The sequence below is a fragment of the Balaenoptera acutorostrata genome, chromosome 20 (genome assembly GCF_949987535.1).
Source record: "Balaenoptera acutorostrata chromosome 20, mBalAcu1.1, whole genome shotgun sequence".
NCBI lineage: Eukaryota > Metazoa > Chordata > Mammalia > Artiodactyla > Balaenopteridae > Balaenoptera > Balaenoptera acutorostrata.
Window position 1 is genome coordinate 46007924 of NC_080083.1, and position 13549 is coordinate 46021472.

Sequence of the window (13549 nt, forward strand, 5' to 3'; positions counted from 1 at the left end):
TTGGTTATGAATTTATACACTTTAATATAAGAAAAAGAAGTATTTTACAAGCAATGCTGAGAAGCCGATATTAGAAAATAAAATTTACCGGTGGCTTGAGGCAGAACAGGGCTCACTCTGTGGCTGTCTCGTGTGCGGTCTCACTTTCCTCACCCGCCTCTTCATCAACCCAATATGCAGCCAGAAGCTTCTCTGCTGGGGCTTTGATGACTTCCCTGGGGTGAGAAGAATAACGCCAAGGCTTTTTACTTTTGAAAGGAACAATGATAGTTCTCATGATTTCCTCATTTTAGATGAGAATTTTAAATTGTCCCCTACCATTTATGGTACATCCTTATAGAAGTACATCTCATCCTCATCAGAAGACTCCCTGTCGTGTAGCTTGTGTGCCATGTTTTCCTTGCGTGTGGCGTTGAGAGGCCTATACACATCCCTAAGCCAAAGTGGCCGCCTTCTCCCGAAAAAGCCCTCCTGGAACACAGAAAGGGAAATATTAATTCAGCATCTCCCCTGCTTTCTCTGGCCACAGTACTATATCCCCTTCAAATTTACCTGACTCTCACTTTCCCCTGAGCTTCTCTTACGCAGCAGAAATCGAAAAAAGCCCCTTGGAGGAAAACACACACAGTTAGTGTTACAGTCATTTTTCATCTCTCTCACAATGTGTTATCTCTGGTCTTATTAGGACTAAATGGGTACCTCAGTCCATAATCACAATGAGCAAAATCACCACAGACCCGGGATCTTGAAAATCATTCCATGCATGCTGGCCTTCCAGAAGTTCTCTGTGTCTGTCCAAAAGGCCCCCACCCCGCCCCCGTGCCTCCGGGGAGACCTTTGCATGTGGCTTAGCATGGAGTATAGGCAGGATTTTCAGCCCCGTTCACCTTTCTTGGCCCTTGGCCAAGTGCCCTCGTGCAGTGAAAACACTGCACAGCGGCGCTGGGCAGAAACACGTTACTCTCTAGATGCGCTTCACACCAGTCCGCTTCGGACTTAGTCGCACATGCAGCATTTGCTGGGGGTGTGGCTGTGGGGAGAAGGTGCTTTTATTTTCCTGGCTGCTCTATCCTATCCTATAAGTTGAATCACACCAAGTAAACACCTGAACCCAACTAGCAAAGTTATCTATAGCTCTCTGCCTTTCATACTGCAGGCTGTCACTGAGGTGTCAGTGAATTGTGAAATCAGTTTAAAGGCCATGACCAGCAGGGAAACACGAAATACTCTTTTTGAATACAAATAGAGTAGAAAAAAATCAGAGTGCACAATAAGTTTGTTTCAGAAACTACTTATGCCCATATAGTATGTGTATACTGAATTGTGACATAAAACGGAGCTCACAGCCCAAGCACAGTGTGATCCGTAGAGAAGTCCTCAGTGGAAAGGGACCCTCTTCTTTTTGATAATCACTAGCAGTGTGACCATGGGGCAAGATACTTTCCCTTTCTCTTTCTCCATTTCCTTATTATAAAAGGAAGAGACAAACTACTGTCTAAAGTTTCTCCCGGTTAAAGTTCTATGAGGTTTGGATAAAGGGAATAGAGAGTAGGGGCCTGAAAAACAGTAGGGTGAGAAGGGAAGTTTTCTTGCCACTTTACAGAAGGGACTCATATGTGCTACCTTTCGTCAGCTTTGAGTGAGGCCAGCCCCTAAATCCCCAACCATGTGGCCCTCCCTACCCCAGAGCCTCCTAGAAGGCCTCTGGCCTGGCCTGATGCCTAGGAACCAGGCACCAGGCCAGCAGGAACAGGTGCAAGCAAAACCTCTCCCCGTCCACCCTCTTTCCTTAAAGGACTAGTGAAAGCAGATGAATCTGTGCCAGTCCTGTTCTAAGTCAGCTTGGGCTGGGGAGCTAATTCTGCTGATAAATAAATTAGGGTAAACCATTAGGGTAATTAAACATTCTTCCTGCCTTTGGTGAGGAAATTGAAATAGGTGAGTTCTAAGTTCTCCTCTAGTTGTAAAATTCTGCTTTAAAAGACCAATATTTACCTTCTGCTTCTTTTTTTATCTTCCCCTTTTGCAATTCGATGAGAATAAATCTGTTTTGAAAGAAAACATGATCATGATTATCCATCACAACTATTTCCAAATCCTTATTCATTCCCTTTTACTTTAAATCTTATCTACCCAGTGAGATGATAACTTTTTTAAGGAAAGGAATTCTACCCTGTTTAATAATCCTTTGCCTCTTCCACAGTACCTAACTTAGGGTCTTGCATGCAGCTGGCGATATATTTTATTGACTGCTTTAGATAACGTTCAACAGATCGTTCCTAATAAAAACTCTTAGAAGTAGGAAAAGAAAAGAAAAGTATCTAGCAGAAACCTAAGCCTTGTTTTAGAGTCAACAACAAGAGTAGGATGCCCATCATTACTGCTACTATCGATCAATGTGGAGGAGGTCTTAATCAGTACGAAAAGACAAACGAAGTATTGGAAAGGAAGAGACAAACACATTTGCATATGAAATGAGGGACCTAAAAAGACCAAAAGAATCAACCGAAATTTTATTGGAAGTAACATGAGTAAGATGGCTACATACAAAATCAAGAGATCAACATATAAGCCTCAATAGCTTTCCCATATAACACAAATAACTCACTAAGAAACAGAAGAAACATCCCGTTTACTATATCAATAAAAATGCATAAAGTACCTAGGAATAAACTTAACCAAAACTTTGTAAGACCTATGTGATGAAAATATTCAAACTTTTCTGAAGGACATTAAGAAGAAGTACTACATGGCATGAGATACCATCCTCCTAGAATGCTGTAAAGAGGTCAATTCTCATCAAATTAACCTACAAATTCAATGCAATCCATTTATATCCAAAATAATTTTTAAATAAAACCTGGCCAGCTGACATTTGGTAGAGAATATGTGTAAGAATAGTTATGAAATGTATGAAAAACAAGGTCAAAGAGTAGGACCTTGCCCTACCAGATATAAAATATGTTACAGAGCAACTGGAATTAAGCAGTGTGATATTGGTACTGGTACAGGACAAGATAACTGGATCACAGAATAGAGTCCAGATGTAGATAGTATATGAGACCAGGGAAGAAAGAATAAACCATTCAAGTGAAAGATTTGAAAACAATTAGATCTTCCTGTAGGGGGGGGAAAAGTTAGATCCCCTGCCTCAACCACACTAAAAAACAAATACAACAAATTCTAGACAGATTACAAAAGTACTTGAAGAAAATATTAGAGATTATTTTTACGTCATGAGGTGACAAAGGCCTGGCTAACAAAAGCCACCCCACATGAGCCATGAGGAGAGGACGGGCAGATATGGTGGCAGACTGTCAACACACCTCCTACTCTGCACAGCCCTTGCCCCCCTTTCCCCTGGACTGTTTGTCTTCTTCTTGTTGACTTATAAAACTCTTGGGAGTTCCCTGGTGGTCCAGTGGTTAGGGCTTGGCGCTTTCACTGCTGTGGCCCGAGGTTCAATCCCTGGTCAGGGAACTAAGATCCCGCAAGCTGCACAGCATGGCCAAACCCTGCCACCCCCAAACAAACAAACAAACAAAAAACTCTTTATAGTAAAGAAATACTGGTTTTCATTGAATTTCAGTGTTTCGAATCTTTCCAGTGTTTTTGTCTCTAAGGAGACAAGACAAAAGAGTGGAGTAGGGAGCACAAGCTTTGCAGTCGGGTGAAACTGGCTTCTGCTTTTGGTTTGGCCACTGGGGCCTTACATTGCTCTCCTTCACCTATGTAGGAGGGATAGTAATATCATCCTCACAGAACTGTGGGCATTAAATCAGACAATATATGGAAAACTCTTCATCTTACGCTTGGCATGAATCAGTGCTAAGCTGGTGTCACAGACAAGATGGTGGACTATATCAAAGGCTCTGCTTGTGGCATCAGGCTCTGAAGATTATAAAAGATTATAAAAATACTGCTTTTATTTCCTTCTAATACCTTTATGTGGTCTTTTTTCACATTTATGGAAATATGTTTATTTAAGATGAAAAATGGGGATCTGCTATTCTTTACCCCCCAAATAGTTAGGCAGCTAGTCTATCACCATTTATTCATTTTCCCCCACTGATTGGAATATTAAAACATGACATTTCAGAAGTCTTAAGAACACATGGGTCTATTGCTGGACTCGATGCTACTTCAAATAAATATTCGGTTGCATGATTCCTCACTGTGGAATTGACATAACGCCTCACCTCTCTTCCGTTGAACACCATTAGTGTCTACCATAGGAAGAACACTGCATGGCCCCTGTCCTCGAAGAGCTTATCATATAAGTGGGGAGAGGAAATAACGGTTAGGACTCCTCGCTTTCGCTGCCTAGGGTACAAGTTCAATCCCTACTTGGGGAACTAAGATCCCGCAGGCCAAAAGAAAACAAAACAAAACAAAACAAAACAAATGCAAGGTTAAACTCTAGAGAAGTTACAAACAATAAAAAGGGGACTTTACAGAAATTCTAAAAAAGCAAAAGGCCACATGCCACCTGGAGATGTAGAGGGTACAGTCTGGGCAATGGCCAATGATTAGCAAGCTGACCGCATGCTAGACCCCAGCCTCCTAGGCTCAGAAATCATACTCTTCCTCACCAAGAGACAACTCGCGTCTTCCTGTTGTGGCAGTCTCACTTTATCAATATCACAGGATTGATCAAAAATCAGAATGCCAAATTATTACTTGACAATGAGAAATACATCTGTTCTACACACAGGGCATCCGTGTCTACACAGTCAGAGAATTACCTTCTGTGGAGACAGGCCTCCGTGGCACACTAAAGCACAATCACACAATCGAAGGCTACTTGGTGACAACAGAATTAGAAAAGGAACCAGCTGAATCCAGAATTTAATGGGAAGGCCTGAGGTAGCTGGATCCATCCATCTCCTCAACAGGCACAGCCTGGCTAGTGGGCCTGACTCTTCATTTCTGCTGCCTAAGGTGCCATCTCTACTCTTGGGCAATGTGAGGATGGGCGCTGCCCATGTTGGTCTCTCCTCACCTTTTCTATGCTTTCACTACTGACCAACCCTCCTGCAGATAGACACATTTCTCTTTAGAAGTTAGTACATCATGTCAGGTTTTATTCAAGTCTGATAGGCCAGGAAGCCATTGGTCCTTACACATCTCTGCTCAGCTCCATGATGTGCTAACCTTGCTGTTTCTCTCTTGGGGGGCTGCCTTTTAAAAAACTGCTTCCCACTTTTGTGAGCTCTGAGGGGAGGGGACTGCTTTGCTACGGCCCCTAAGAAATGGTGACAAACCTCACAGGACTAGGATCAGGAAGGCTGGAGTATTCAGGGAAGGGTTTATGAAGAAAGATATCTGAACTTGAGTTGGCTTTTGAGAGGTTCATAGGACTTCCACAGGCAAAGCAAAATCAAGGAATTTTAGATGGCCAAAGGCACAGACAAAAGCAGGCATGGATGTGGTGTAACTAGCGTATACTGAGGAGCTGCTTTGGCTGCAATGGAGGGCTGCCATTACAAGAGAAAAGGTAAATAAAGTAGGTTGGACTGGTAGGGTAGAATCAAGATTGCCAGCTTATTAAAATCACTCTTTTAATGTTAGCCACTGTCTGTTGGGAAAATTAATAAACTATTATGTAACTGAACAAAAGATAAACAGGCTAGCTCCAGGAATAGGCTACTATAAATATGACATGCTTTAGGGTAGCCTGCTGCAGGATTTTACTTGCAGTGTTTTAATGGAACCTACCTACACAATTCCTAATACACTGGAGAAGGAAGCTGTTAAGTAAGTCTAAGGATTTGACGAGATCACACTTTGATCTTTTAGGCATGTCCTTTTAGCCCTCCCAGGGTGACTGATAGCTCCATGAGTGTGGAGATCGTATGTCTCTCATCACTTCAGCCAACAAGGAAAGAAATAAACAGTAGAATGAGAGTGACTGGCGAGTACATCAAATCAGCATAGTTTTTGAGTTGAAGAAATTTTACTATCATGTCAACTCTGGCCTTCTTATAAACTTAACTTGACAAAATAGTCCAATGGCTTGTTATCATGGATCCAATTCCATAGAGATCTCCTGGGAGTGGAGTTCCTTTCAAAATCCTCTGGGGACTTCCCTGGTGGCGCAGTGGTGAAGAATCCGCCTGCCAGTGCAGGGGACACGGGTTCGACCCCTGGTCTGGGAAGGTCCCACATGCTGCGGAGCAACTAAGTCCGTGCGCCACAACTCCTGAGCCCGCGTGCCTAGAGCCGGTACTCCACAATAAGAGAAGCCACGGCAATGAGAAGCCCGCACACTGCAATGAGGACATAATGTAGCCAAAAGAAGAAAAAAAGAAAAAGAAAAAAAAATCCTGGGAATATACTTTTCAGTAAAAGAACAAAGTGTATCTCAGTCCTCATGACTAAAGAGAAGAATCAAGTAGTAGTAGGTGGAAAGGTGGCTTTGATTCTCAGTTTGTGGGTTCTGAATCTGAATGAATTATTGTCCTTACCTCAATGAGACAGAGAAGTGTAACCAAAATCGTCACTACTACAGTTACAGATATTGCCAAGATGAGTTTGTTGTTATAGCCATATCCTGGAACTTCTTTTGTGAGCTAAAAAAATAAATAACATTTTTTTACAAACAAGGAGATAGAAGGGATGAAAGCTAACTCTTCTTAAACCTATTCTAAACAATAGCTAACTATTCTTAAAGTACTATAAAACCCAATCCTTTCAGGAGAGTAGCTTCTATAAGAACAAGCCAAATTTAATGTTATTAATCTTATCATTAGCATTTTCTTCTACAATTTATTTATCTACAATTTATTTATCTTGCGTTATGTCCTTTTCTCGTCTACCCTAGGAATAGTGGCACACTCTCTCAATGAGCAAAGTGGGAGATCACTGTCTTAGCCAGTGTCATGGCTGAAGATAAGATACAGACTAGGAGCCCGTGGTATTCCTGCTTGGGCACGTCCATGGCATGTCCTAAACTGAGTAAAAGTCCAGGTCCCATGTTTCAGGGGTTCTCCTCACCTCACTTGACTCCTGCTCTTTCTGCTCACTCTGGGCTTCTGTGCTCTCACTGATATAGTTGTCACTTTTCCACTGGCCCGTATCCCATTCCGCTTTGGACACCTTTACTTCCTGCTGCTTGCTGAGAAGCTTCATCAGGAGGCCTGTTCTAGAGATGAGGTTGGCACAGGCCAGCTGCACGTGGGTGTCCGAGCAGTCTATTATCAAAGTCTGGATAACATGAGAAATGAGCCTTCGCACGTCATTGTTGGGGATGAGGGACCGTAGCTGCTGGTTTAGCTGAGTTTCAACTTGATCACCCGGGGATGTGAGCCCTGGGAAAGTGAAGCCTGTGGGCTTAGAGGATAATTCAGTGCCCGTGTTGTGGTGCTCCCATTGTGTTTCGTTGGTCTGTTGAACAGGTGGCATACTGTTGTCTGCAGCAACAGCAGAATGTGCAGTGGAGACATCCTTATGGGTAGTGTTTTCAGGGCCGGTTCCTCCGGGCAGAGTAGAGTTTCCTGAAGAAATAACTTCTTCAGAAACATTTTGTGCAGTATTGTTTGCTGAAGTAGTGTTTTCTGTAGAAGGGTCTGAAAGAGAAAATAATTCTGGAAAAGGATTTTCCTGAGAAGTCACTTCTCTTGAAGGTGAAACAGCTTCTCGCGGAGGGGAATTTATGAGACTCCTCACTACAGAGAACGGAGGGCTTGCAAGCATCATTCTATTGAGTGAACTTTTCTTTCTGAACTTTCGACTCCTTTTGACTTTGGGTTTTCTCTGGACCCGATGAGTCCTAATTTTATGGAAGATGTATTTTTTCCCAGAATGTGAGATTAGTTCAAAATCCTTAATATTTCTAACTCTAGCCTTTGCATCCTCTAAAACAAGTATAGTGTTGGATAAGTCTTTTGATTTGCTTTTAACCTCAGATGGGGATTTTGGAGGGATGGAGGCAGAAGGCCTGACCTTGAAGTACTGTTTCAGGGTAGAGGAGCCTGCTGCCTTGTATTATTTTATGAATGAAGAATCCGCATTTCAGGACTTTCCCACCAGCTTCCTGGGCCTCTGCACCGAGAAGCTGTTTCAGCTTTCCTGGGGATGGCCTCCTGAGCCTTCTTTCTTCAGCAGTGCTCGCCACAGATGGCTGGGCATTCTGTTTCCTCCTGACGCTCTCATCTCCCACTGCTTGGAGGTGCATTTTCTGTAGGCCCCTTGGGCCCTTGAGGACCCTGTTCACTCTCAGCAGCTTTTCCTCGGTACTCTCAATCTTTGCTGGGCTGTGTTTCTGTGGTTGGGGAGTTTCCAATTTCTTTTGAAAGAGGTAGCATTTAAACATGGCACTTAAAAGGTTGGAACGTGTACGCGTGGCAGGTTTTTCTTCCTTTTTAACCTCATCAAATTTTTCTTGAGTTTCTGCATCTAACACATTTTCCAGAAAATGGAGTTTCCCCAATTTATTTTTATTAGTTGAATTCTTGTGTACAGGCTTAACAGAAGGGCTCCTTGTATTGTTTTTCAAAAGGCCCAGGGGCATATCTCCATCTTGTGTATTTGAAAAAAGAAGTTGAAGGAATGGTAATAATGTTGATTCCACATCTCCTAGATTTCCCTCTGAGATGTAAGGCAGTATGTAATTTCGTGCACTGATAATATCACTTTTATTATTAAAGTCCAGCTGCTCATTCATGAAGCCTGACAAGCTGACAGCACTTTTATCTGAGGATGCCCTCTCTGACTCAATAATCAGCTCGGTGCTGTTGTTCTTCTTCCGGGCTTGTAACACCATCAACGATCCTTCTGCATTCCCAAGAGATGTTTCTTCGTCTGTCAAAAAAGAAGAGACTGTTTTTGATTATTGAAGACTGATAGGACAGATTTTTGTCAGTCCAAAGCCAAATGAATTAGGAATCAGTCAACGTTTGAGTGCCACTTAGGAGAAAAAGAAGCCCACACTTAAGCCTATGACTGGCAACAACAAAATGTGAAAAAGATATCTCTTGAAAAAGTGGCTATCTACTCAGAAAATTCTGTAGTGTGAAATATAGTAACTATATTCAGGATTACTCCACTGGTTCCCAGGGGCCAGTACTCAAGAAAAGCCAAGGCTGGAAGACAAATACTCCCCTACTCAGCTGGGCTCTCCGCAGATCTACTGTGACTGCTCACATTCACATACCCCATCCTGTCCTGCCTCAGAGGCAGAGGAGTGTGAGGCTTCCTCTCTCCACCTCTTCAGTGTGCTTGCGTTCTTGCTACTGTCACAGATGACCACGACAACAACCGCCGCTAACAGGTCGTCATCTGGACATGTCCTTCTCCACCCACCCACCGAGTCCTTTGCTCAGTCCCTGCTTCCATATACCCCAGCCCCTGTAACAGAAGGCTCTATACAGAAAAAACCACTATATCCGCCCTGGCTCTCTGCTAAAATTTGGGCAGGGATCTGGGCTATAAGTTAAGAGATTTGCCAGACTGTATGCCAATGTGGAACGTTCAACAAATCAGTGGAATAATACTTGAGGTCGTAAAATGCAGAAGGGAAAAAGCAACTTCTGTCAGATGGCTACTTTGCTTTCATTTCATTTTCCTTCTAATATTTCCAGCTTTACTTGGGGAACCATCCAAAGCTTCTGACTGTGTGAAGGTAATGTGTACCATTGTGTAGCTGGGCTTCTCTTCCAAAAGGATTAAAAGTATTTTTGGTGAGGGTCAAGGAGGAGGGAAGGGTCATGAGAAAGGAGGAGCATGGGCTTGCAGAGAGCCCCAAACTGGGGACAGGAGATCGGGGCACTAGGGTCATAGCACTTACACCTCTGATCTTGTTTTTCCTCACCTGTAAAAGGAGATTAAAAATGCCTTTACTGTCCACTTCTGGGGGAGAAGGGAGTAATATAATTAGTAAGAACAATTGTTTGGGGGAGTTCCCTGGTGGTCTAGTGGTTAGGACCCGGCACTTTCCCTGCTGTGGCCCGGCTTCAATCCCTGCTTGGGGAACTAAGATCCCACAAGCTGTGTGGCACGGCCAAAAAAATAAAATTGTGTTGAAGGCTTCCCTGGTGGCGCAGTGGTTGGGAGTCTGCCTGCCAATGCAGGGGACACGGGTTCAAGCCCTGGTCTGGGAGGATCCCACGTGCCGCGGAGCAGCTGGGCCCATGAGCCACAATTACTGAGCCTGCGCGTCTGGAGCCTGTGCTCCGCAACAAGAGAGGCCGCGATAGTGAGAAGCCTGCGCACCGCGATGAGGAGTGGCCCCCGCTTGCCACAACTAGAGAAAGCCCTGTACTTTTAAAGCAGCCAGAGGAAAAAACTATACACTACATACAGAGGAACAAAGATAACAATGACAGCAGAATTCTTGTTGGAAACAATGTAAACGAGAACTCAGTGGAATAACATCTTTAAAGTAGTGAATTGAATTCTATCAAGCTAGAATTCTATACCCAGATCTGTCAAAACAAAAGCAAAATAAAGACTATCTCAGACATACAAAAGCTGAAAGAATTCATTACTAGCAGACTTTCACTATAAGAAATGTTAAAAGAAGTATTTTTAAGCAGAAGCAAAATGACACCAGATTGGAATATGGATCTACACAAAAGATTAAGAATACTGGAATTGGGACTTCCCTGGTGGTTCAGTGGTTAAGAATCTGCCTGCCAATGCAGGGGACACAGGTTCGATCCCTGGTCTGGGAAGATCCCACATGCCGCGGAGCAACTAAGCCCGTACGCCACAGCTACTGAGCCTGCACTCTAGAGCTTGTGTGCCACAAGTACTGAAGCCCACGCACCTAGCGCCTGTGCTCTGCAACGAGAGAAGCCATCCAATGAGAAGCCGGTGCAGCGCAACAAAGAGTAGCACCTGCTCGCCACAACTAGAGAAAGCCCACGCAAAGCAACAAAGACCCAACGCAGCAAAAAATTGAGCTCTTAATACCTAGAGGTGGAAAAACTATTTCAAATGATTGGTGACCTTCAGCCTGATCTAGAGCTCTGTTTTTAGTCTTTTGTGTCGAGAAGGCAGAACCAAGGCCCGATTCTGATTCCAATCCAGCACTGGAACTTCCTCTGGGAGCTTTTGATGTTGGGTTTGCTCGTTATTCAGATCCTGATGTGTAACAGAAAACTGATCTGGCCCTGTAGGCAGCTCTCCAACCGAATCCGTGTCCGCGTGTGGAACCTCAGTCTCAGTCAACTCCTGATGAGGCGGGGCCAACATCTGGACTGGAGACGAGGACCTCAAATAATTAAAGCCCCCGGCTTCTGCCAGGGGTGTAAGGTCATGGGGCAATTTGGGAGGGGGGTCTGAGACGTATGAAGACCAAGCCTCAGTTAGCCGCGAGGGGGCTGGGGGTCACCTGGATGGGGCCCAGGGCCCACTCTGGAGGCTGAACTGCCTGGACTACTAGCCACAGTTGTTGCCACGTTAGGAGGAGCCGTGGCAACCAAAGGCACAGCCGGGACATAACACGCGGCGGCTCCCAGGCGCAGTGACCCAGGCCACGGAGGAGCCGGAGCCACATCCTGCGTCCGAGCTGAACCGCTATGCCAGCGCCGACGCCAGGGTTCACGTCAGCAACCGCGTGCCCCTCCCCTGCCTAACGTCCCACCCGTTATTTATGAAGTGTTTAGTTCCGCCACCTTTATTAGGTTCGTGCGGAGACCCAATCCGCGCCACTAGAGTGGGCCTTTTTCCCAGAGTCCCCAGGGCGCAAGCCATCCTTCCCCTTGCAAAGGGGACAATTACCTCCTGCCGGGCCCTCTTCCCAAGCACTCCCTGCCCCCAAACAATGAGGCGGGATTTGGGCTGCAGACCCGAGTAGCCCCAAACTCCAGCGGCCCAGGGGTGGAGGGGGGTTGGGGAGGATGCAGAGCTTCCCAAGGAAACCACAGGACCTGGCATTCTGGGAAATTCAAAAGTGCTAGTCCAGTTCTGGCAATGTGAACTCTTCCTCCTCAAAGCTGAAGTCTGAGAGACATTCTTCCTCCCTTTGGCCACACAGCTGACAAGAAAAGTAGCTGACCTGCAAAATGAGCACTAGTTATGGTGGCGGCAGGGGAACACACCTTATAATTATTCTAAAATGTTGCGTATATATGTCCATGCCACTCTCTCACTTTGTCACAGCAGCTCGGTGGTTTGTGACCACCTAGAGGGGTGGGAAACGGAGGGTGGGAGGGAGGGAGACGCAAGAGGGAAGAGATATGGGAACATATGTATATGTATAACTGATTTATTTTGTTATAAAGCAGAAACTAACACACCAGTGTAAAGCAATTATACTCCAATAAAGATGTTAAAAATAATAATAATAAAATAAATAAATAAATATTTTTTTAAAAAAGGGATTTCCCTGGTTGTGCAGAGTTTAAGAATCCACCTGCCAATGCAGGGGACGCAGGTTCGATCCCTGGTCTGAGAAGATCCCACATGCTGTGGAGCAACTAAGCCCGTGTGACACAACTACTGAGCCTGCACTCTACAGCCCGCGAGCCACAACTACTGAGCCCACATGCCACAACTACTGAGCCTGCGTGCTGCAACTACTGAAGCCTGTGATCCTAGAGCCCATGCTCCACAACAATAGAAGCCACTGCAATGAGAAGCCCGCACACTGCAACAAAGAGCAGCCCCGCTCGCCACAACTAGAGAAAGCCCATGCCCAGCAACACAGCTTCCCTGGTGGTGCAGTGGTTAAGAGTCCACCTACCAATGCAGGGGACACGAGTTCCCCATGGCAGCCAAAGACCCAACGCAGCCAAAAATTTAAAAAAAAAAAAAAATAGTGATGAGTTTGCCATCCCTTTGCCTAATAGAGCTTTATTATATTTGCCTTTCAGAGTCAATTACCTATCAAAAGTGCCTTTTACCCCCTAGCTGGGACCATAATTTTCTGTTTATTTAAAGTCCTTGCAGAAATATTTCAGGAAGTAGCCAATTTCACCTGATTACTTGAGGTATTTTTAATAATAAATGTTGAAGCCCAACATTTATTAAAGAGGCCAGCCTCTTTCTGGGTTTTCCCTTTTTCATTTCATTTTACTAAAAGAGAAGATTGAAATTCTCCCTGAATCTGTGTTCCTTAATACCATTTAGCTTGTCAGCAGTTCTTTCTCTTTAAAAATACTGCATTTTAATTCATTCCTGGTGGCTGTGCTACCTGAGAGAAAATATTTGCAAGAGCACTATAATATCTGATCCAAAATTTTTATTCTCGGTTACTACTATTCATATAGTTTTCAGCCAGGATTAATGTCCTCTGGTAGAAACACTCATTATTAATATATTCATTAATCCTGATTGTGTTAAATCTTGACAGTTCTAGAAACTTATCTCATGTGAACCCACTTGTGTACATTGGAACACTGAATAGTTACTATTGAGTTTGACACTTCTCATTGCTCCAAATAGGTATAATGGCTTTTATTTAAATACAATTACGGCCCATTTTTTATTTAGATATTCACTATATTTTAGCTTCTTAAATTGTGGTTACTCTCTTGTAATAATAAATTAATAGGAAGAAAAATAAATATTAGTGACAGATGAAACAAAAGAATAACACCAATAC

At 44.1% G+C, this 13549-nt stretch overlaps 3 protein-coding genes across 8 annotated transcripts in view; all 3 read right to left on the reverse strand.

Annotated features, from left to right (window-relative positions):
* On the reverse strand, window positions 1–7978 carry LOC130705810 (leucine-rich repeat-containing protein 37A-like). Its single transcript, XM_057535154.1, has 6 exons — window positions 6997–7978; window positions 6468–6572; window positions 1996–2045; window positions 553–607; window positions 319–471; window positions 1–215 (listed from the first exon to the last, which is right to left on the reverse strand). The coding sequence occupies exons 1-5, from the start codon at window positions 7696–7698 to the stop codon at window positions 322–324; spliced, it is 1062 nt and encodes a 353-aa protein (XP_057391137.1). The 5' UTR covers window positions 7699–7978; the 3' UTR covers window positions 1–215; window positions 319–321.
* On the reverse strand, window positions 7904–8764 carry LOC130705835 (uncharacterized). The gene has a single exon (XM_057535188.1). It carries the CDS (start codon window positions 8762–8764, stop codon window positions 7904–7906), a length of 861 nt encoding a protein of 286 aa, XP_057391171.1.
* A 2169-nt stretch (window positions 8765–10933) lies between these two features.
* The window catches only part of LOC130705808 (leucine-rich repeat-containing protein 37A3-like), a 651297-nt gene continuing 648681 nt past the window's right edge, over window positions 10934–13549 (reverse strand). For 4 of the 6 annotated variants that reach the window (XM_057535144.1, XM_057535145.1, XM_057535143.1 and 1 more), the window contains 2 exons: window positions 11874–12001; window positions 10935–11201 (listed from right to left, as the gene is read on the reverse strand). In XM_057535144.1, the coding sequence (XP_057391127.1) occupies window positions 10963–11201; window positions 11874–12001 (367 nt within the window). In that variant the 3' untranslated portion in view covers window positions 10935–10962. Of the gene's footprint in view, window positions 11202–11873; window positions 12002–13549 lie in introns of all 6 variants that reach the window. The other 2 variants (XM_057535142.1, XM_057535149.1) reach the window with 2 other exon arrangements.